The sequence below is a fragment of the Lytechinus pictus genome, chromosome 2, assembly GCF_037042905.1.
Source record: "Lytechinus pictus isolate F3 Inbred chromosome 2, Lp3.0, whole genome shotgun sequence".
Taxonomy (NCBI): domain Eukaryota; kingdom Metazoa; phylum Echinodermata; class Echinoidea; order Temnopleuroida; family Toxopneustidae; genus Lytechinus; species Lytechinus pictus.
In genome coordinates this window covers 25,867,177-25,892,929 of record NC_087246.1, presented here as the reverse complement: position 1 = coordinate 25,892,929, position 25,753 = coordinate 25,867,177, and the positions used below count along the sequence as shown (strand labels likewise).

General features: G+C 35.6%; 2 protein-coding genes across 5 annotated transcripts in view; one reads left to right on the top strand and one right to left on the bottom strand.

The window, feature by feature from the left end:
• The window catches only part of LOC129273303 (aquaporin-1-like), a 41,962-nt gene extending 33,154 nt beyond the window's left edge, over positions 1 to 8,808 (top strand). For all 4 annotated transcript variants that reach the window (XM_064114292.1, XM_064114296.1, XM_064114307.1 and 1 more), the window contains 2 exons: positions 5,731 to 5,811; positions 7,204 to 8,808. In XM_064114292.1, the coding sequence (XP_063970362.1) occupies positions 5,731 to 5,811; positions 7,204 to 7,395 (273 nt within the window). In that variant the 3' untranslated portion in view covers positions 7,396 to 8,808. The remainder of the gene's footprint in view (positions 1 to 5,730; positions 5,812 to 7,203) is intronic.
• Positions 8,809 to 13,878: 5,070 nt separating this feature from the next.
• Positions 13,879 to 25,753, bottom strand: part of LOC129254504 (N6-adenosine-methyltransferase catalytic subunit-like) — a 17,724-nt gene continuing 5,849 nt past the window's right edge. Inside the window, exons 8-13 of the mRNA XM_054892967.2 lie at positions 25,432 to 25,487; positions 24,419 to 24,532; positions 23,601 to 23,788; positions 17,629 to 17,776; positions 16,131 to 16,309; positions 13,879 to 15,117 (exon numbers count right to left, since the gene is read on the bottom strand). Of these exons, the coding sequence (XP_054748942.2) occupies positions 15,006 to 15,117; positions 16,131 to 16,309; positions 17,629 to 17,776; positions 23,601 to 23,788; positions 24,419 to 24,532; positions 25,432 to 25,487 (797 nt within the window). The 3' untranslated portion in view covers positions 13,879 to 15,005. The remainder of the gene's footprint in view (positions 15,118 to 16,130; positions 16,310 to 17,628; positions 17,777 to 23,600; positions 23,789 to 24,418; positions 24,533 to 25,431; positions 25,488 to 25,753) is intronic.

Below are 25,753 nucleotides of genomic sequence, written 5' to 3'. Positions count from 1 at the left end.
TTCCAAAGTGTAATGCTTGAAGAAACAAATATTATGTCTTGCACTGTCCAGTCCATTCCGTGCTTTTAAAGTTGTTTTGTATTATAAAAAAGACAAAGTTTGTGAATATAAAATTCACAGGATGTAGAACATAAACAAAACACGTTATTGTTTAATTTCATTATTATCCACACAAATAGGAGGTTTGAGGACCTGATAATTATCTAGGACAGTGACAGTTACTTTTGGGGGATTTATTTTTAAAACCCCCGAAATATACACTTAATACTAGGAAATACGTATATGGGGCGCAAATTTGGACTTGCCCCAAATATAGGAATTGCAAAGATGAATATTGAGTAGATGTTCATTCACATCACTGATTTATGTTTGTTATCATTACTACGGTGAAAACAAACTTCAAAACGGGATGCAAATCCTTTTAAGATTGGGATGCTTGCCAAACTATAGTGTATTCCCTAAATTTGTAGTTGCTTTTTTCGATATCCTTTTATTAGTTTTCGCAGTCACAGTCATAAATTCTGGTTACTTTTTTCCTCTATCCTGTATTGTGACAATGCAGTTGTGCTTACATGCTTTTCTAAAATAAGAATGTATTTTCAGTGTCGCTTGGTGGATAAAGGTAACCAAAAATTTTCGATTTATAGTGTAACGATTTGGTTCAATTTCATTTTTCATTCAAGTTTTTTTGTTTATCATGCTTATTCAGTGAAAAGATCGCGATTTTGCAAGCATGTCGAAATCGTGCATGTAAATGAGTTATCAGTATCTATTTTATTGTTAATAAAAAATATTGTGTTTCTAACACACACTTTTGAGTGACTTTCCATCTTTGTCGACTGATGCTGAACATAAGCAATCAATTGCAAATTGATTTGTTATTACTTACAAATATATAAAAGCTTTGTAACTCTTTATTTCAATGAATGGTAGAGATAGAGAGTGAGATTCGAAATCCATAATTATGATCGAAGATATAGCAATGGAATTAATATCGTTTTAGGAGGGGCGAGGGACTTTCCTACATTATTTGAAATATAATCTTTACATTCCTCCCCCCACGTGGTGTTATCAGAAAAAAATTGAAGCTTCTATATTCCGTTAACAAATATAAATGTAATCGTGATTTATGGTATACGTGTCATTGTATTATTGCCTGTAAAACATAAATCGCATCAACTTTCCATACTTCTACAAAGATGATGCTATTACGTCTTTGACACATCTAGTTTTACGATTCAGAACCAAGGTCATGTCAGAAAACTAGAGCATTCTTGTGCCATAATATTCATGAATGTCTTTGTTATGGTGTTTTAATAAGTCATTCATAATGTCACTTATAAGGAGTCGTTTGCTAACAATGGTTATAGGCAAAGTCGACCAATTATAAAGTTATGGTCATTTAACTAAATGTAAGGAGATAATGAAATGGTAAATGGTGAACTTTTAGTATCGAATCGACATACAACTATTTATTTAAGTCCAAAGACAATATTTTACCAAATAACTCATAAAAGACGATGAGCTATATATTGCATTGATGAATTTCAGTCCCCTTCCTCTACAAAATGATACCTGTTAGTGAATGTTCCTTTCGCATTTTTGCATGTTCATGGAGCGGTGATTCCCGCCACTCCCCCTGCCTCAAAACAGCTTAATTTTGTCAAATCGTTTTTATTTTGATGAATTCAAAACGTCATTACAGAGAACAAAAATTATATCCGAGACCACAGCTGGTTAATGATGTGGTTTTATGAAAATAATGATGGATGTAAGAATGTCTTCTTTGCCAAGTAATCCGAAGAAGTACGCCATGAATCGAGACCAGTTGCCTCACCAATAATCCATCCGCATCCTTCATTATGACAGTCATCTATGATGATATGGAATGTTTGTCAGGTTCTGAAGCTTGCTTCGGAGTTGAGAGGTGAAAAATGGTTGCACGCTATAGGCGTGAAACTTCCCTATAGTCACATGCACACATTCGCTGTAGATTTTTTTATATAAAAAATTATCAATTTTTACTCTCTGTTTTAACTCTTGCTTTGCAATGTGAGAAACAGATTTATTGGAAGAACAATGTTGGAGAGAAGGTTAAAGAGAGGATACTTTTGTACATCGGGCCAATATGACACCCTTTAATATGATACGACGATATGCCATCTTTTCTTGGGAGAAGGCGAAAGTGGAAAGAGTTGAAATGATATACTTAAGAAATGGTAAATTCTATGATTTCTATGATTTGATATGATTCTTTATCATTTTCCCCGAGTATAAACCATAAACATAATACAGTGCGCTTAGAAACGCCTGCATGGTATATATAGTAGGTGCCTTATAAATGTTATGTATTATTATTTTGTGCTATAAAAGTATCATTGAATATCACGTTTTTCTCACTGGTCTCACACATATAGCGATTTTGATAAACGATACGATATAAAGCTATTCTTTGCACCTAAACATCCACGTGTCATTACAATTATGGGGTAATAACTTTGTTACATGTATATGAATAGCATCACTGCAATCAAAGCATTGATCATATACGAATGATGTTTGGTATCATTTTTATGTTGATAAAGGTCAAGTGTGAAATATTTTTGTTCGGTTGATCTTTGTCAATATTAACCCCTGGGAAATGGATATCACATGTATGCATTAGACCAACTCAGTCAATATTTATATAGTCAATTATAGCACTCTGCCAATATCTCGCGATGACCGATCAAAAAAAAAAAAGGAATGACAATTTATGCGGTTATATTCCATGCCCGTCATTTGCACTATACATGTATCTATGTTATATTCACTCTCGTGATTCCCACGTAGATTCGTGATGTATTTCTCACGAAATAAATATCAGATGCGATTTCAAAATATTTTCGAATTAAAGTATTTTAAGTCACTGTGGACAATTTGCATGGTTTGTTGATGATATCCAGCACGTTCTCAGATGTAGGGATTAGGTCATATGGTTTAATATAGCTATCATTACGGTTTAAAGTCTATTGTATATGCACGTGCTTTAAAGGTCAAGTCCACCCCAGAAAAATGTTGATGTGAAATAATAGAGAAAAATCAAACTAGCAGAACGCAGAAAATTTCATCCAAATAGGATGTAGAATAAGAAAGTTATGCGGCATTTTAAAGTTTCCCTTATTTTTCACAAATAAGTGATATGCACAACTCAGTGACATGCAGATGAGCCGGTCGGTGATGTCCATCACTCACTATTATTTCTTTTGTTTTTTATTGTTTGAATTATACAATTCAATTCAATTCATTTATTTTCTCTTTCAATCTTTTTACATTTACAATGATAGTTCAATATACATATTTACAAAATATAACATTTAAATCATTTTTTTATAATACAATAATACCATGAAATCGAAAGGGAAGGAGACCAACTAAAAAGCAGAGCTTGTAGGGTAAAGGCCCCCTTTTATAAGTAAATTTTATGAATAAAAAATAAGATAAAATAAAGAAATAAACAATATATATATATATATATATATATATATATAAAATGAATAAAAAATAAACAAATAAAAATAAAAATAAATAAATAATAATAAAAATAAATGATTCAGTATACACTGTATACAGAAATCATAAAACGATTAAACATATATACAAAGAGAAATTAATAAACACATTTACATATTAAGTTCTGAATTACATTACTTTGGGAAAAAACGATAATCTAATATGAATTCAGAAGATATTTTTTAAGTTTTCCTTTGAAATTGTGTATTGAATTACATTGTATAATATCCTTTGAAAAAGAATTCCATAATTTTGGACCAGTAAAAACAAATATTTCATTTTTTACAGATTTGACAATAAGGACCAACTTGACTGAACCATATAGTATTAATCAATGCTAATTCCACATTTTCAGGGAGGAATTAATCGTTGTTTCACTTGACAATGAGGGGAAAATCAAAATATTTTATATTTCATATAATAAAATACAAAAGAAATAGTGAGTGGATGACGTCATTAGTCTCCTCATTTGCATACCGACCAGGATGTGCATGTAACTGTTATGTGAAATTAAGCGAAACTTTAAAATGTCACAACTTTCTTATTTTACATCCGATTTTGATGAAATTTTCAGTGTTATGCTTGTTGGATTTTTCTCTTTTTATTAAAATCAACTTTTAGTTGGGGTGGACTTGTCCTTTAAGTTAACATCAAGGTGCTACGATGTGACATAAAAGCGTCTATTTGATTTTGCAAGATGTAAATAAGAATATCTTTATTCAGCAGTTCCGGGGCGGATCCAGGATTTTTTCAAAGGGAGGGGGGGCACATTTTCCCGAGGAAAATTTGACAAGCAAAAAAAAAAAAGGTTCTCCCTTGTGTATAAACGACATATTCCCATTAAAAAATATATGTTGTGACTTTACAACGGGCACACTTGTGTAAGAACGGCATATTTCCATCAAAAGTTTGGACTATGGCTCTCAAGGGGGGGGGGGGGGGCCTGGATCCGCCACTGCAACAGATGATTTTTCATCTCTCAATCACAAAGATTAATTGGCTGTCAGTTTGAAATTATCGCGGGAAATAATTAAATCATATAGGCCACTTTATCCCATGCAACCAATACACACTTGATGTCGTTTTTACTTGGACATGGTGTTTGACAATGATATCACTATAATAACCGAGTTTCAGAAAGGAAAATGATCAAAAATGTACATGATGAGTATTATTTCATCCTGACTATTTTTTTTACAAGTGTGACAATTAAAACTTTTTTCCCCTCGAAAAATCACTGAGATGTCAATGATCAATGTGACTTTTTTGTAATCAATCAAATTTACATGAAATCGCTGTTTTAAATAGCTTTGCGGCTTGTGCTCTAATGTTGTTTTGTATTTTGTTTGTTCTCAATAAGATAAGATAGACTGGTTTATAAAAAGCTGCAGTAAATGGTCATATATTGCCATTTACGTCTATCATAACACAATGATGGTATCAGACTTTGGAGCAGCGTTTACACTCGTTGATATCATAACATTCTCGTGACAACATTTATGCTCTAAAGAACGCATCCATGATTAATATGTACATGCACATCTTGACCGCGGATATCGTGGGAGGATTAAAAGGGTGTGAAATCGAATCTCCTTTTACATCTCTTTCTCTCATTTAAAACTTAATAGGCAAATACATTCAAACAAAATGTTTTACTCTAGCTATGCTTTAAAGGGGTGTTTTAACGACGGCGGTGGTGGTTGTGGAGTTGACTATGGTGATGATTATGCTGGCGATGGTGATTATGGTGCTCGCGATTGCAGATGATGATGACATTGTGATGTTGATAATGATGATGGCGATGGTGGTGGATGTAGTCGTATTGGTGGTGATGGCGATGGTAATACTGTTGATGGTGATGGTGATGATGCTGATGCTACTACTTATGATTGTAATGATGATGATGATGATGGTGATGATGATGATGGTGATGATGATGATGATACTGATTATGATGATGGTGATGATGACGGTGGTGAATAGTATTGGTGATAATGACTGTCTATTGGGTGAAAGCCTGACTCGGCTAGAAATTCCAGACCATTTGCCACTGGCAGCTTTATACATAATGCAAGGCACAGGCACATCTTCACCAGTTTATACACAGATTTGTAAGTAAGTGAATAACACTTGCAAAATATTACCAACTTAATGATATCTTTCTAATTTCTTTTACAGATTCAATATTCTGGTGCTAGTATGAATCCCGCTCGTAGTCTTGGATCGGCTGTCGTCGGTGGAGTATGGACTGCGCACTGGGTATGTTTTGGTTTTATTCGATTTCCATCAATTCACAAACCTCTCTTCGCTTAAATGAAACCTGATTAGGGCATTTTAGCAATCACTTCGTGGACGCTTTCTATAACGTATATAGAGAATCTTTTGTCAAAACCCCTTCATAACAAAGCAGTCTTTGTCGAAAATCAGTGAATCAAAACAGCAGTGTCGTCCTGGACTCTGGACAAACGACATTTTTGCAATTTTTTTTTCCGATCCAAATCTGAAGACGATATGCTGTCCCGTTACACCAACTTTCGACAATGACCTCTAATCTATCCGTTGTGATTTGACGGGCATTTTCAAGATATTCTGAATATTGCAGAAAGCGTCTGCAAAATTGATGCTATAAAATACGCTATTTGAAAATTTCAAATAATTGACCGAGAGGTCTACCAAAAGAACAATGTACATTTAATTATCCCCTAAAATTATGCTGCTGATTCCCGATCCAATTTGAACGATTTTCTATTTTACTGGTGTGTTTCCTTTACCCGATGTTGAATGCATGTTTTCGATTTGAAAAAAAAAGAACAAACGACCTTCTTAAGTACTCTCCAAGTTCAAGTGTTCGAGAGCATACGGCATGATGTCAATCATCGGGGAAAATGTATTCCTCCATTCATTTTTTTGACTGATGATTTATCGATAACGATTACTTCCGATGGCCATGATGACCGTTCATAAAGTGTTGGCCAAAATTATATTCGGATGATGAAGCTAATTAAATTGTTGAAATGATACAGAATAAATCGATGATACTTTATATGTATAGAAACCAATCTTAGAAAGCAACACTCGGCTACCTTGATACTAACTCTATTGTGAGGCATACCAACCTTGCTTGGGACATTGAAAATTCATCATCAGCCCACCTAATGAATATTCATGATGACGTGCATATATATGTTTTCATAAAATATTGCTAAACTTTAACATTCAATAACATCGTTATTTTGTTATCCTATTTTGATGAAATTTTCAGCATTTTTCTCTGTGAATTTTAATTTATTTATTTAGATATTAATATTCTCCGCCCGGATCCTTTAATGCATTAGATATTCATTGCTGCAACTTATTTTACTATAAGAGAGACATATCATACACACATGTATGAAAATATAAAATAATTATGATTTCCTGTAATAACATAAGAAAAGGAAAAGTGGTGACTTTTATCATCAGTCCATCCAATGAATATTCATGACGATGTGCGTAATATAACTGTTTTAACAAAATATTGCTAAACTTTGAATTTCAGAATTTTGATGAAATTTTTAATTTTACTCTATTTATTCAGATATATATTTTTTCAGCCCGGAGTACCCCTTCAATTTTATGTGCTTATACGTTTCTCATCTTTATGTTGATCAGGTTTACTGGGTTGGACCAATGATTGGTGGACTGCTAGGAGCGATCACGTACGACTACATCCTCGATCCCAACGTCAGTGCAAGCCGACTCCGACGATGCACTACCTGCGAGTACGGCGATGAGGAGGACTACGCTACCTCCGATGAGATGAATCTTAACTCTATCCAGACCGCGTCATCTGAACCGAAATAGACGACTCGTGCCAACTATCTCGATGTCACCATCGAAGACAATCACCATTAATTTGCACCAACCCTCCCACCGATTCAGTTTTATCCGGTTCGATGCTTATCGTTTATAGTAAAATAACATACATCGGCTTATATGCCTGTATGGCCATTCTTTAAGCGTGTCACAATAATAAGAAAAAAATCACTTTCATGAAAACGGAATTATATATTGGCATGAATTGAAGTTTTTCATTGACAAAAAAAAGGAAGGAGAACGGAATGGAATTACATGATAAGCGTGTTGAGTACATCGGTCATTGATTGATGAACTTCCCTGTAACGATCTAGTGTAGGCCTAGATACATTCCAAAATAAAACATTTAAGAAAAGGGTACGGGTGCCATAAACCTTGTTATTGTATTACAATAGTTTGACATTGCTCAGAAATTCAAACTGTTCCGATGATGTCAAACATGTTTCCGTCAAACAGGTAAAGTTTTATGAGAAGGTACCTACATTTAATTCAGAGTAAAGAATGTGTAATAAAAATGAATATTAATGCTGCGGTCACATTTCCCCTAACTATACATAGCTAGCACAAAAACATTTAAAACTGCAGTGCTGTTTTCGACTCGCCTTACGGCCGCCGTAGGGGAAATGTGACTGCGCTATTAGTAATAATTTGATTTATTTTTCAAGGATGCTTGTTGGTAATGTTTCATTCATAAAACTAAACAAGGTTTACATAATAGCACATGGAAGCAATGAAAATGTGAAAAATCTTTATTGATTTGAGAATATTATTTCAATCCTATTTTTATATTAACTAGTCTCTAGTATTAAAATACTTTCACCGGTCTTGGATGCATGAAAGTACTAATAACATATTGCTTGATAATTAGATTAACAATTTAACTTGCTTTGATATATATATTTTTAGAGAGTTTCTTTTGTATTTTTTTCCATAATGCATGAAATCTCCATCCCTCACGCTTGATAAATTTATGTGTAAACAATGTGTTGATATCTGTAAATTATTCTATCGAATTCCAAGTCATTTATGGCTGATTATATCACTTCATTACTTTCATTACTGTTTATCTCATTTAATTGTATTTTTGTATTATTTTTCCTTTCTACCTTCAAACTGTAAATATAATATGAATATTATGCAGGATTGCACTCTGAAAGAACAGTTGCGGAAAAGTTAATCAAATATCAGTTAATATATTCACGTTAACTTTTACACAACCCTTTATTAGAGTGTTTTCCTATACTATGTTCAGTACATTTATTGTGTTAAAGAGACATTATAGAGGCACCCTCACATTATACCTGAACCATGATGTCATATATTTGTATATTACCCTCCTCATGTCTGCATAATAAGCATGATAAGTATATATTTGAAATAAAATTTGATAAGTTAAGTTTATTGATTTTTAAAAATATGTATCTTCTATTTTAAAGAGAGAGAGAGGAGGAGGGGATTGTGCGGGTGTGTGTGTGAGAGAGAGAGAGGAGGGGAGAGTATGTGGGTGTGTGTGAGGGGGAGAGAGAGGAGGGGAGAGTCTATGGGTGTGTGTGTGTGAATGTGAGAGAGAGAGGAGGGGAGAGTCTGTGGGTGTGTGTGAGTGTGAGGGGGAAAGAGAGGAGTGGAGAGTCTATGGGTGTGTGTGTGTGGATGTGAGAGAGAGAGGAGGGGAGAGTCTGTGGGTGTGTGAGATTGTGAGGGGGAGAGAGAGGAGGGGAGAGTCTGTAGGTGTGTCAGTCCTAACTGAAAAAAAAACTCACCCTCTCATACGGCAATAAACATTAAACAAAATATAACTGTAACCAATCGGACTATTACCCCCTTCGTCCCCCTCTTCAAGCTGTAATTTGTACCTTGCCATCAGAACATGCGTGCACTTCGCTTGGGGGATGGGATTATTCTGGCATAGTCTAGATACTTGGGTATACGTTTCATATTTCTATTCCTGTCTGTTTACCATCATTCCATATCGTCTTCGTGATACTCCGATGTCTATCTATAAAACATGACGATTTTATGACAAACAAAAATGACAGAACACATATCATAATCTTAGGTTATAAGAATGATTTGACGCGATCGAGTTTCAAAAACAAGATATCGACTCGCCGACCTATTACCTATTTCAAAAGTATGTCAAAGAAGGGCTTACAGATCCCCATCGGTAAAAACAGATGTAGTGTATCCTTGGGTGGGGGAGGAGGGGGGGGGGGGGGTAGAAAAACAACAACTAAGGAGTGGAAGAAAACGGGGAGAAAAAGGGATGACCCTTGCGAGTGTAATCCCTAGGACAAGTAAATAAGCTGGTGTCAAAATTGGAAATAACGCTGACCTTCGCCATCGTGGCATCAGATATATAATTTGAAGGAATGGGATGAGCTACTCCCCCCGACGTTACGTGCAATTGTTATCACTTTGTTTATCCAATATTTAGGTCAATAAAATAATTAAGGATATTCAGTCAAACTGAGAATATCATTTGATAAGAGTTTGGAAAGCCATGTTTAAATCGATCATCAAAATGAAGTTCTCCAACCCAGTGGAGAAGAAACAATCTCTGAACGCTATAGACGAAACTGCATGTTCATTCTTCGTGGTCATGTGACCTGAAACTCAGGCAGGATGTTTAGAAATATTTCATTACCCTATTGTGAAAGTTTCATGAACTAGGTCCATATACTTTCTAAGTCATGATGACATTTCAAAAACTTAACCATCATGGCTAAGATTTTGATATTGATCCCCCAACATGGTCTAAGTTCATTTACCCTAAATGACATTTGAACTAGGTCATGTGACCTGAAACCAAGGCAGGATGTTCAGTAATACTTGATTACGATTATGTCTAGTTTCATGAACTAGGTATATATACTTTTTAAGTTATGTTACTTCAAAAAAGTAACCTTAGGTTAAGATTTGATGACGACGACGCCGCCGACGTCGGAAAAGCGGCGCCTACAGTCTCGCTCTGCTATGCAGGCGAGACAAAAATAAAGGAGTGCAGCTAATGAAATATCGTGAAATTAAGATATATATCCTTGCAATATTAAAGGTTCGAAAAATCAAGGAGTAGGGCCTATAAATGTTCAAATAAGATAGGTCGAATGTACCGGTGCCCACTCCGCCCACAAGAAATTGGTGATCTATTGAAATCTTTTGATGTTCCATAAATCATTTTAGTGCACAGTTCGTCAAACCAGCCTGTCAAAGGATTTGCTTCGACGTGCAAAATAAAGAAAACGCATACCTTGCTAATACCAAAACGCATTTGTGTTTCTTCGAAATAGAGTTTGGAATGAATATGGAGGTGGTCGACGACGAGGTAAAAGAGGAGGAAAGTCTTATGGGGAGGAGAAGGGAAGGAAAGGAGAAAATGGTGGAAATTATGACGACGATGATGGTGGTGGTGATAGTTATAATTATAGTGACGATGGCATAGACATGTCAGTGATGATAATAATGAAGGGTGTGATGATGATGTTGGCCGTGATGATTGACATGACAGTGATGAGAATGATGATTATGATGACGATGATGATGACGATAGTAATTCTGATGATGGTTATGATGATGATGATGGCTATAATGATGATGATGGTGATTATGACGATGATGATGATGGCTATGATGATGATGATGATAGTTTTGATGATGTTGGTGATGATGGCTACGATGATTAAGATGATGATAGTTTTGATCATGTTGGTGATGATGGTGATGACAATAAGGTGATGATGATGGTGAGGGTGATGATGATGATAACAGTGATGATGAAAACAATAATGGAAATGACAGAGGTGGTGAATATGGTGAAACAAACAAATTCCAGTCCTTGTCCCTTCTACAAGTATGAGATCTCAAACCAGCTACAACAAATATACTAAACAGATGAAAAACAAATGTTCACATTCATCAATACAATCAATGAAATTTAATTGGTAACAATTACTACAATATATCAAGACAATTGAGAGAATAATTTTTTTTTCCAGATTCAAAACCTTGAGACCAAGAATTTACCAAGGGTGCTATCTTGGCACAATTCCAAAAGAGTTCATCCCAAGTTTACTCAGTTTAGGGAGGAAAGTCACGTTCAGACATAGACCTACAAAGCTCTCTATCAAGGCTCAGAAACATTTTGTGTAAAAAAAGACAATAGAGTGTGAGGTTACAGAAAAAATATTGTCTCCTTGCTGCAAAAAGTTGTGAACCAATCAACACTTTTTAAATATTAGCACATAATTTGTCAACAGTTGAACTGCAACTTTGGACCAACAAATTTCATGTGAGGAATTTCGAAATGCGCACAGGGGTTAAAGCACACTTTGAACAGGAATTAGACCATTCAGCATTATTTGATTTTAGTACACTACACATTTGGCATAGTTCATAGCCAGAGCTAGGTACCTTATTGATAGATATCACATGGTTAAGAAGCTATCTGAATACATATCAGGAAGATTTGTCTGCAATATAGAATCACCAATCCGTCTGAACACACATCATCCCCTTAGCATCTTTATGAGTTACATCTCAACCATTCCAGGTTTTATCTGCATCTCAATGGACAGAATGCAAGAAGTGAAAAACATTCTCAAAGTTCAAGAAAAGTTCATTTGATTGGAAGGGGATTGGTTTTATCCTATCTGATACATAAAGTGAACATTGTTTTCACATAAAAAAACCCACAAATGCTGTTCTTAAATGTGTTGAATATCTAAATTTCTAGAATTCCATTATAAATAAAAAAATGAATTAACTCATTAATGTAATTCAGACTAAAATGAAATAAAAAAGTGATACAGAAAAGATGAATTGAAATAAAAACCAATAACTGGCAGATAAATGAAATATCTAATAAGGAAATTATCAAGAAAAATCATTTTGCCTTTTAATTTCGAATTGTAGAATTTGTCTTATATAATTTTTATTACATAAGAACCTTTATCTTTCATTTTTATTCATAATAACTTGTCAGAACTCTTTACAAAATGACTCACATCATATCTTGAAATAAAAATTCAAGGTATAACAAAATCTGATTGTGAACTAAGAGTATGCTGAAAGCATAGATTGTATCTCAAGATATCACTTAGTGTTAAGGGTTGTGACAAGTACTTTCTACTACAGGATAATTTTCCTTTCGGTTACAAAGCGCTACGCACACACTGCTCCATGTTTTTAAACATTAAACACTTCAGAATGGTCAGCTTATTCCATGCAATTCATTGTGCTTTTTAGCAAAATAGAAGAGACTGAATGGCTTTCTTGAATAATTCAACAGAGGAGGCCGTCTTCAGGAAGGTGATTCCAAAACTTTGCAGCAACCAAAGGGGAGGACGTTTCACCTGCTCGTCTCTTTAAAGGACAAGTCCACCCCAACAAAAAGTTGATATGAATAAAAAGAGAAAAATCCAACAAGAATAACACTGAAAATTTCATCAAAATCGGATGTAAAATAAGAAAGTTATGACATTTTAAAGTTTTGCTTAATTTCACAAAACAGTTATATGCACATCCTGGTGGTTATGCAAATGAGGAGACTGATGACATCATCCACTCACTATTTCTTTTGATTTTATTATATGAAATAGGAAATATTCTATTTTTCTCCTCATTGTCAAGAGAAACAACGATTTAGTCCTCCCTGAACAAGTGGAGTGAGCATTGTTTAATACTATATGATTCAGTCAAGTTTGACCATCTTGTCAAATCTATAAAAAATGAAATATTGTATAATTAAAACATAAAACAATAAAAAACAAAATAAATAGTGAGTGAGGGACATCATCTACTGTCTCATTTGAATTGTGCATATCACTGTTCTGTGAAAAATAAGCAAAATGTCATAACTTTCTTATTTTACATCCGATTTTGATGAAATTTTCAGCGTTTTGCTAATTTGATTTTCTCTACTTATTCAAATCAACATTTTATCTGGGGTGGACTTGACCTTTAAAGGTGCTGAATACAGGTACTGTATTTTGTCAAGTTTGTCAAATGTCTCAACAAGGTTTGAATCTAAGAAGCATCATACCAGCCATGCATTATTGTCTAAATAGACTTCTTTTCATATTCTATTCCTAAAACAGACCAAACCCCTGATGTTAGCATTTTACTGCAGTTGACATCAATATCTATTCATTTTCAATTATTGATTTAATAATTTGTAGCACCATGGTCCATTTCATCAGGCCTGATTTCATAAAGACTTATAATCACTACATAAACCCTGCCTTTATGCTGAGCTGAACCCTACATACCATTGTGAACATGGTAGTCAGTAATATAATGGTAAGAGATACCATAATTCTAAGTCATACCTGGTTATTATTATTTATATTATCAATATTATTATCAACATTAATATTATTATTATTATCATAATAATCATTTCTACTATTAATAATGTCATTATCAATATTGCTATATTGATTTTAAAGCTTTAGACATCAAATTTGCATAATACATGTCCATTTCCAGATTTCTATTTTGGTAAATCTTTATTTGCTTAAATATAATGTACTTTTGATTTTCAGTATTCATTCAATTCATTTAATGCAGTAAACCATGTGGTATTGTAAAAGTTCTAGGACCAAAGTGAAAAGCAATATACTTTGATAAAAGGAAGCAAGTGATATATAATGTTTAACACCTTACAAATCAATTTCCTTTTCCAGGAAAAATCCATACCAAAGCACTCGTTATGCAAAGCGATATGACTGGTTAACCATCGGGGGGGGGGGGGGGGTTGGGTGTTCCACAAAGAGATAAGCATGACGAAAAGCCTTGTTTAAATACTGACAAGTACATGATGTTTAATGTGCGGTCTTTTGAATTAATTTGCAGTAGCATGCTCAACTGGGAATTTAAGTGCAACTCTAAGGCACACTTAAATCTATGTGAAACATTAGCTTCGTCATGCATTGATGACATTGCAAATGACAGACACAGTTTGTTCTTTTAAACGAAATAACAATTCCAATTCTAGTTTCCTTTTGTAAGAGTAAGGCAGGATAGTTAAATTACATACAGTCTTTGACTTTGGTTATCAATTTGAAGGGTATTTTGGATCATCAGAGGTCCATTGCTTCAGTAACAGTAACACACATAGGACAGATGTCCGTAAACCATTCTCTTGAAGAATCCATTCAATGACAAGTAGTATAGACGAAACAGACACGGCTGTCTCTAATGTCATTTACAGGTAGCATCTTGATGAATCTCTTATAGTTTCAATCAGGTCTTAAATGAAAGAGAGCTTGGAAGGATCGGATGATGCCAACAGGCTGGCAGTGGATTCTGGTGCCATTCTGAATGGCATAGATCTTCATCATCTCTTACGTCACAAGAGGCTTCTGTAGAGTCTCTTGAAAGAAGATAGACCTCAAGGGAGGGAACAGGAGTTGAGGAAACCAATCACAGGATGGGAGCTGACACTGGCATCATCCTGACCCACCTAGATCTATCTCCTGGGATATAACTTCTCTTGGGAACGATCCAATGCATTTCCTAGAGTAGGTCTGATTGGAAACACACTCCTTGAGGTTTTCATGGGATGGAGTACGTCTCAAGGAGATTGGGAACTAAGTCTGAGGTCATTTCTGGGATGCTTTCAGAGCGTTATTGTCCGGGTATTTCTCTTGATATCTTTTGATGGTTTCTGGTTCCACGAGGTGTACGCCATCCAGCTGGTTCCCTAACGTCACCCTGAAATCAGTAAAAGATCAAGCAAAAGGTGAATGGAATATACGTTCTTGAAGAGTTAAACAACCATGATAATACTCCAATTTAATGAAGTGCTTAGTAAAAGATCAAAACAAAAAGAGAAGGGAACACAAAATCTTAAATAGTAAATCAATCATGATAACATTTTACTTTAATGTAGTGCTTATCAAAATCTCAATGAAATCTAAATAAAGCATTTTACTGATATAATATCACCCCAGTCATCACATTCCAGCTAGCTTGCATTATGCATGATGTATGTACAACTTCCACTTCCTGACAGTATTCCAGCAATGAGCACTTGAATCACTCAAATTGCTACATCACCAACATACTGGGTTCACAATAGCAACCACTAACCCCCTGGGTGGGGAGCGGCAAAGTGTAAACTGACACCTTGCAAAAGGGAACCAGTGTGGTGATGGGATTTGAACACATGACCCTCTGATAACAAGGTAAGAGTCAGAACCACTATACTATGGAACATGAAACAAAATACAGGACCGAAACTGCAATGTTTCAAATAAATGATAACAAGGGTTTAGATTTTTTTTGCAAAGTTTAAAAAAAAAAATGCTTCTACCAGCTAGTCAGTTCATCAGAAGTCAAAATGGAGTTTCATCCCTGTTGGACAGTAATGGGTGGATTCATCAGAATCCACATTCGCCAGCTAGCGAGCTTCGTGTATGCCTTCAACCTTATAATATGGTTAACAATTGAACACTTTACTGGTTCTTTCTTTGAATAATTTTTTTTTTATTAAAAAGATTAAAGTATATTCTAAAAGATAGCTCTGACTAGCCACAAACTAAAGACATCTCTAAAATGTTGTGCAATTTTCAGGGGAGCATTTCATGAAAAGTTTTGTCGCTGATTTTCACTGGTTTCCTCTCGGCCAATCAGATTCAAGGATTTGCAGTAGCTTACAGTATCTGGCAGTGAAAATCACTGACAAAGTTCTCATGGAAAGCTCCCAACAATAACACTTGGCCTACCAATTTGGTTGTATATTGTGCATTCTGCCAAAGAGTTCAATCTTCCTAGTACCCGGTGAAAGCCTCTCTATCAGACCGTAGATCTCATCTGGCTTGTGACTCGTCTGACGGACCTCAGCAACGATGACATCACAATCAAGACCTTTGTTGAAGTTATCTGGATTACCTTTCACTCCACACTGAAAAGAGAACGTTATTAATATTCAATAATTTTTTTTCATATATCTAGATATATATAATATTACTAATATTCAGTTCAAACCTGTACAAATAGCCTCTCTGCATGTGAATGGTTGAATTTCTAAATAATAAATGATCTTTGAATCTAAAAAAAAAAATAATTTGTCAGATATCTCGGGGAAGATTAATTGACAAGGTGTCAATAGCTTTGTATACATACAGGGATGCTAGTGAGAATTTATTGCTCAAGTGTGAATGAACAACAGGTACTCTACAAAAGGATGAATTAAATCAAACCATGATTATTAGCAAATACTACGAGGATATATGCCTAGAACGGAGTTCACCAGTGAGGTGTGATTCAGAGGCTTAGATGCAAGTGCAGGGGCCGAGGAACGGTTTTCAAAGTGGGGGGGGGGGGGGGGGCTGACCATGCAAAAAAAAATCATATAGTGGTAATTTTTACGTTTTTGTACATGGTTTTGGAAAAAGTTGGGGGGCTGAAACCCCCCCAGCCCCCCCCGGTTCCGCGGCCCCTGGAGTGTCTTGAACTATATATGTTGAGGAACTTGGACCCCTCTTGGTAAACTTGGATGTCCAACACAAACTAGTTCAATGATTGAGTGCTGGCCATTTAAATCACACAAGACATCAGGGGCCCGTCTTACAAAGAGTTACGATTAATCCAATCAATCGTATCTCTTTGGAAATCCATTAGTGTCATAATTTTTTCAAAAGGAAATTTGCAAAATGTTCTTTGAAAACAAAGGAGAACACACCAAATTGTCAAGAAATCAATACATTTATGAATATACATTCATATCTAGAAATTTTTTTGAACAAACGTGCATCTTATATGTTGACTTTGCTGGCTTTCCATAGTTGCGACTAAATCGGATCAATCGCAAATCTTTGTAAGACGGGGGCCTGAAAAGTACTGCTATCCACTGGTATAAGGGACAAATAATAGTGTTACTTTGTGTAAAAACTGAACTACCACATCTGGCAAATGAAAAAAATGTTTTGGACGACGGGTACTTTATTCTGTTGGATGTAATAAGTGTTATCATCCATGAATTAATAATTTTGTTTTTTAAGACAAGGACATACTCTCATTGACATAACGAAAAGGTATCATATGATTTACCTAAAAAGTCATAGAAAATAATAGTGTCTCGACATTTGACAAAACCAAAAAGTCAACGCATGTGCAGATGATTTGATTGTTAATTTCAATGATGTCTCAGAAGCATCTGTTGACCAGAACGGAAGCACTTTAAGGGGCCCCCAAAGTTTCTCAATATCTACAGTATCTTACCAAACAATGTTCCTTGCCATGGTTGAGCCAATGACCCGTACGACCCGTCCTGATCAATCGCTGGAGTTGATTAGTCTTGACCCAGATCAATTCTTCTACTTGCTTGTATCCCCAGAGGTGCAAACACTCTCTACCTAGCTCCATAGCTCTGGATAAACCACACAAAAAATGTAGTTTAACTTTTGATAAAATGATAGCTATAATCATTAAGATAAAGCTTTAGTTCATCATTTACAAAGTACACTACCCATAATTGAATTATGATTCATTAATGAACTTTTGTTTCAGTAAAAGTGAGGCATGATTATGACTTCTTGAAAGTTGCTCATGATCACATCGTGATTTGGAATAAATAATGTCAAGAACTAACAAAGCGCCGAAATGTGCAACTACCTGTACCTCCAATTTCGGCATCGCACCGTTTGTCTTTGACAATCAATTTGTATTTCCGCATAAAATGGTGTGAAAAGCAAATGGGATGTAAACAGAGCCCTACTCATGTGGTATTCTGTAATTACATCCTACTGGGGTAGGTGTCATAAATGTGCATATCACAACGTATGCCCGTTGTTGGGTCATCTTGAGTTCATGATTTAACCTCTTACACCTTGTGAAGGCAACTAATTGGTAGCAAGGGAGGATGGCAAACTAGACGCACCTGTCATAAGCCTGTGTACACCAGAATCCCAGGGTCATAATATCTCTCCCCCGGGGGGAGGGGGATGGAGGGCACTCAAGTTATATTTTGATGGGGGTGTGCCTCATGAAACTCTGAAATGGGGGTCTAAGGAACTGACCACAAGGGTAAAATACGGGGTCTTGTGAACTAAATATATACTGGGCACTGTGAAAAACAGGGTCTATGGAACGATCGCGGTACAGTGGGTACGGTGAACGCTAGCGGTGCAAGGAGCTGCTAGCGGAGGGAGTTGTGAAGCCGTGCACGGAGCTCTCCCATGCGGTGCTCACGCTGGACAATTTTGGCAGGGCCTAGGGAACTGAGGAGTTTCATAACAGGGGTCTTGTGAGCGGGGTGGGAGCTTCTGAACGGAACTTTTGTCATTCGGAGTATCTAGAGAATTGAAAATTAGGTCTGATGTGAGTGCTCCCCCCCTCGGATCTCTCCTCAAGACAGTGAACCTTGGAGGTAATCAACAGATCCTCCTCAAATGCATCTCCCATTTATCCCATCACTTGGGTCTATCAACCTCCTTGATCCTAGCAGGGGTGCACGCTGCATCTACTAATGAGGCTAACCCAAAGAACATACACATCAATACGGCTACATCTATCAAATTGTCACCTGTCCCCCCCTTTATTTCCAAATTTGCTCTTTGCACCCTCTCTATTTCAAAATCCTAAATCTGCCCCTGTATAACTTACTGCAATTATAATGATAATTGACATTTGAACTAAAGCAGCTATATTCAAGACACCATGCAAAGAAGAACACAAATAGAACAGAGAGAGATCGAAAGAGATATATCCCTCTCTGTAATAAAAAAAGAAAGAAAAAAACTAAATTGAAAAAAAAAATTGAGAGAAAATAGATGTAAAATTGGAGGGGGAGCAAAGCATAAAGAGAATAGGAGTACGAAAAAAAAAGATCTGGAACAGAATATATACTAGTGTAAACAAATCTCAGCTGTCTATTGAGAAAGAAAAATGTATGTCATAAAACCTGATTCTCCTCTTCACACCCAAACTTATCATAAATCTCCCACGTGGGAGACTATGAGATACTGGGTCATGTTCACGGAACTGGGGTATTAATATCTAGGGAACAAAACGGTAAAAGCCACCCACTTACAGATACCTACACCATTCTTCATTTTGAAGGAAATCAATTTGGATTGTATTCAAAATAATGATTTTGATTTGTCATTGTGTGTCTTAAAGAAATATTTATTCTATTATTTGAAAATCAATAAGGTGATGTACATACATGTATAGGTAGTGATGTATCAACAATTCACATGACAGGGAATAAAAGGTTAATATATTCTTCAAATGAAGTTAAATCATTCTTCTAATGATAGTCAAATACCAAATGACATCAGTCCTAGTACTGGTCTCATTTCAAATCTGTGTTGTGGCCCAACAGAAACACCTATTAATGATTCCTGAATTCTTAACAACATAATTATTGCGCTCAGAAGAAATGTTTCAACATGATATTGAAAATATTATAGGTCTAAGTTCTAACTTAAGGACCAAATCATTAGATCAGTATATAATGGATTGAGATTGGATACAAACAGTAGATAAAAAGAATGGATTATATTCTAGATCTTCACTTTATTCATTTCTTCTTCTTCTTCTGTACTTGTCTTACCCTGATTTCTTCTTTTAAGTCATGATATTTCTGGTTTTAACACTTTTACACCAGCTCATGATTTATTAGTACAGGTTGAAGGGCCAAATGAATCTCAGTGTGGCAGCAATACAACTTCAAAGTTCTTAAAACATGGCAATTTTTATTGGCCACTTCTGACTGACATTTATTATCTAACTAGTTTACATTCATCTCTTTGAATGTCAGAGATTGCATCAAAGATAATCCAATGATTGAGAAAATGGAGTTTTCTATATTCGTTCAAAACGTCCATTAAAGAACACCAGCACACTAACAGGTGAGCGCCAGAAGGGAATAAATTCAGAGTAAAAGGAATGATTTAAAGCCCTTTTTGCTCTGATGTACAGCAGCTTAAGAAATGAAAGATGGTGTATTTTATGAAGAAGTGAACACCTGTAGGAGGATAAACAGAGGGGTTTATGGGATGAAACCAAGGTCAAAGGTCAAGGTAAGTAGCACTCCCCGGGGATGGATTAGGGGAATTCTGCAGCTGACAGCCCTTCCAACATGGCACAGATCCCTACTTCAACGGGGGTGCAACTAGGGGTCATTGCAAAGCACTTCAGGTGAATACTCTACCAAGGACTTGTGTCTTAACCCATTGCCCATGTAAACAGACCGATTTTCTATCATAAGTTTAGAGCAATGAAAGGATTCAGAAGTTAAAGTGTTAATGGTGGGACAGACATAAACAGACCCATTCTATAATATGCTTTAAAGCAATGGGATGGGATGGATGTAAGCAGACCCGTTTCTATAATAAGCTTTGAGCAACGATAGAATTCAGAATTTAACTGTTATTATTGGTATGGTTGTAAATAAACCAATTCCTACAATAACCTTAGAGTAGCAGAGGAATTCAGAAGTTAAAGTGTTAATAGTGGGATGGTTATAAACAGACCAGGGGGCCGTTTCATAAAGCTGTTCGTAAGTTAAGAGCGACTGGTGAACCCTTCTTACGCGCTAAAGCATCGCCAATTCTATATACTATTTACTACAAGAAAGGTTCACCAGTTGTTCTTAAAGTCGCTCTTAACTTACGAACAGCTTTATAAAACACCCACCTGCTTCTATAATAATCTTAGAGCAATGAAAGAATTGATGTAACTGAGGATATGCTGAATACTTGTAAATATCTTTCATATATGTGGTGTAAGGTGGATTTGAATGTTTTTTAATGTGGATAGGAATCAAGAGCAACATTTCTTAGAATACTGGCAATACAAAGTGGCATTGCCCAAGCTTTCTATGATGTGTTCACAAAAGAAGGTTAGGCCTATATTAAACAAGGTGGAATTTAGAGGTCGTTTTGTCTTTTACATATTTCATTTGATCTTTTAAATTGAAATTGGAATTCTGAGATTAGATATATTATCTCAGATAAAATTTGAAATTTCATCTGCGATAAATCTTTATCTTGCGCATCTCAAGATGATACGTGCCAGGGCAGTGCCTCAGAATACCATCCCAGGCTAACTGATTGGCAAATAAGATAAAGATCTTATAACTCACAAGCTATGCTTTCATCTTTGATAGCCCCTCCATTCTTCACTGGTTTTAATTCTTATTGTGTATAAACTCCTATTTGTCTCAAGAACCATTTATTTCATTTCATGATACATGTATGTTATACCCATGTCAACCAATGTAAAATGTTTGTATATATGTGAATTATGGAAATAAACTGAAACTGATATAATTGAATTTAAAATTTATTGTAACAATTGTACATGTTAAGCCATCACAGACTCATAGATATGCTTACATTGAAAATTGATTGTATATTTAATGAAACAAGGCCAAGGACATATAGGTTTGTAAAATTTGATTGAGTAATCAACTCCCTTGTCGATACCCATCAAAGTACTAAAAACCAAGAAAATAGAATGAACATTACAATTGAGAAATTCTAAAGAACAGGAATTCCAAAATTATGAAAACACAAAAACAAGATTGTGGACACAAGAGCAGAAATCAATATCCCCTTTTCCTTGATGAAAAAACAAACAATTGGCAGATGTACTGCAGTTTTGGATCCTAGCCAAATCCATGATCTGCAACACCAATTTCACAGACTCATATTTCAGAGCCGTTGGTAAACCGTTATTCAAAGAAAGAACAGAGGGTGCTCTTTGAATATAAAGTGATATTGACATTAAACAGTGAGGATAGTGGCTATAAAAAATCAATTTCATTCAATGCAATAAATAAGTCAACAAGACTGCAATGGCATGCCAATTCTTAAAACAGTTCTTTGGTTAGCATGAGAACAAGGTTTTTCATTGAATACATTATAATGACCTCTGTGACTTCTTACAGCAAGACCCACAAATCTAATCAGACCATTGGCCAAAGTTTGCAGTTGATCACTAAAATTAGTTCAAATATCGCAAGAACCAAAACAAGACAGACAGATGAAAGGACAGCCTGAAAACAAAATGCCTCCAGCAAGCATTAAAGTAGGTGGATGCATAAAAATTAGAACCCGAGAATAAGGTAAATTTTGTAATTCTATTATACATAAGTTCAGAATATGATTTAATACGTTTAAACTACAGAATGCCAATTACCTTCCTGTGACCTAGAATTCATCTAATTTCATTGTGGGTACATTCAAGTTACACTACAGAAAGTCAATTTGTGAGTTGAAAGGTAACTGACCTACCTGTGACCGAGAGGAAGAGAAAGCTTAAATCTAATTGCATTGTGGGAACATTGAGTTTACACACTACAGAAAGTCACTCTTGATAGTTAAAAGGTAACTGACCTTCCTGTGACCAGTGGCGGACCGTGACCCGGAGTAGACAAAGCATTGGAGGGGCACAGCATTGTTCACAAACAATACAGTGCCCCTCCAATGCTTTGTCTCCTCCGGGTCACAGTCCGCCACTGCCTGTGACCCAGAGGAAGAGAAAGCCTACTTCTAATTGCATTGTGGGAACATTGAGTTTACACACTACAGAAAGTCACTTAGATAGTTGAAAGGTAACTGACCTTCCTGTGACCCAGAGGAAGACAAAGCCTACTTCTAACTGCATTGTGGGAACATTGAGTTTACACACTACAGAAAGTCACTTTGATAGTTGAAAGGTAACTGACCTTCCTGTGACCCAGAGGAAGAGAAAGCTTGTATCTAGAACTGCATTGTGGGAACATTGAGTTTACACTACAGAAAGTCACTCTGATAGTTGAAAGGTTTCTGACCTTCTTGTGACCAAGAGGAAGAGAAAGCTTACATCTAACCGCATTGTGGGAACATTGAGTTTACACTACAGAACGTCACTCTGATAGTTGAAAGGTAACTGACCTTCCTGTGACCCAGAGGAAGAGAAAACTTACATCTAACTGCATTGTGGGAACATTGAGTTTACACTACAGAAAGTCCCTTTGAAAGTTGAAAGGTAACTGACCTTCCTGTGACCCAGAGGAAGTGAAAGCTTACATCTAAATGCATTGTGGGAACATTGAGTTTACACTACAGAAAGTCACTCTGATAGTTGAAAGGTAACTGACCTGCCTGTGACCCAGAGGAAGAGAAAGCTTACATCTTATTGCATTGTGGGAACATTGAGTTTACACTACAGAAAGTCACTCTGATAGTTGAAAGGTAACTGACCTGCCTGTGACCCAGAGGAAGAGAAAGCCTTCATCTTGCATTATGGGTACATTGAGTTTTCTCATCTCGTCATCTTGCATAGTTCCGTAGGGTAATTCCATGTGGATATCCCACGGTGGATCAGCCATGATCACAGAGAACTTGCCAAGTACTTCAAAATCCATGCTCCTAAGGTCACACTGAACCCACTAAAGCAAGATAGAAACAAGATAATCATAATGAAGTTTAGGAAACAATCACATTTATCACACAGGTACACTGGGTAAGGGAGGGATTATAGACAATAAAAAGGAAGAAAGAGCGGTGACAGACAGATAAAAACCATGAGGAATACACAGTGGTGCTAAAAAGGTAGTGAACCCCTCCGAAAAAAAACCCAACATATTTCAAGTGTTCAGGTTTTTGCCACGTTTTAGATATTTCATTGTGAAATCAGGTGATAAAATATTACTTTCAATAAAGTTTGTATCTCTGTGCTCGCTGAACATTGTACTGTTGTTGTCTTCATTCAACACTCAGTACGAAGGAGTGCATTTCTGGTGGGGTTCATTAACTTTCAAACACCACTGTATATAAGTGCATGGTAGAAACTTGACTATTTATGAAGAAACTTAGAAATGAATAATCAAGAAGACAGTTGAATAAATAAGAATTTGCCTATTTATTTCGAGTAATCACTATTTTCTCACAATATTTTGTACTCCTTGCTTCCTTTCATTCATGTATCATTGATGAAATGCAGACTAAAAAAAATCAAACATGTCCACCATCTGTGCTTTGTCAATTTTTTAAGACCAAAGATTGATTTGTGAGCTTACCTGCGGGGGCGTCATGACACTTGGACCAAGTTTACTGTTCATTCTTTGTAGAGCTACTGGACCAGAGCCTTTCTCACCACTCTTACTAGCTTCTTCAACTTCATAATGTACATACTACATGTGAAAATAAATACAAGACAGTGTAAAATCTGATCTACACTCTTACTAGCCTTCTTCAACTTCATAATGTACATGCTATATGGTAAAAAAAACATAACAGTGCAAAATCTGATCACCACTCTGGTTAGGCTCTTCATCTTCATAATATACATACTATATGGGTAATCAACTTCAATTATATGAAATTTCATGGTGATATCAAAGCTCCTCTGAATGAGCCTTTCTCTTCCTCACCACTCTTACTAGCTTCTTCAACTTCATAATGTACATACTACATGTGAAAATAAATACAAGACAGTGTAAAATCTGATCACCAATCTTACTAGCCTTCTTCAACTTCATAATGTACATACTATATGGTAAAAAAAACCACAACAGTGCAAAATCTGATCACCACTCTGGTTAGGCTCTTCATCTTCATAATAGTATACTATATGGGTAATCAACTTCAATTATATGAAATTTCATGGTGATATCAAAGCTCCTCTGAATGAGCCTTTCTCTTCCTCACCACTCTTACTAGCTTCTTCAACTTCATAATGTACATACTACATGTGAAAATAAATACAAGACAGTGTAAAATCTGATCGCCACTCTTACTAGCCTTCTTCAACTTCATAATGTACATACTATATGGTAAAAAAAAACATAACAGTGCAAAATCTGATCACCACTCTGGCTAGACTCTTTATCTTCATAATATACATACTACATGGGTAATCAACTTCAATTATATGACATTTCATGGTGATATCAAAGCTCCTCTGAATGCAAATAGAATATCACTTGCACTAGAAACTTTCAGAATAGACAGTCTATTATAAAACAATACTGGTTAATTTTTTAAATAAAAAAATGGATGAAACATAAATATTCAGATGTCTTGTACTTACTTTGCATGTGTCCATGTGAAAACAAGTATTCAGGAACGAACAGTCTCCAAGGGACTCTAGATGGGAAAAGAGGATATACATATAAACTCAATCATATCTAAAGTATTCATCAAAATGCATGCTCGTCTCAATGACCTAAAAAAAGATATATACTGGAAACTAATTACATTTATGAAAAACCCTATTATTATTCCAGCAATTAGCAGTCAACCCATGCAAATAGCTTATCCAACAAACATTGACGTTTGCATTCTACTAGTACCTATTAACTACATAGGTGGAGATTGACTAAGTATAGATTGATGCCTTGGCAAAGGGCACT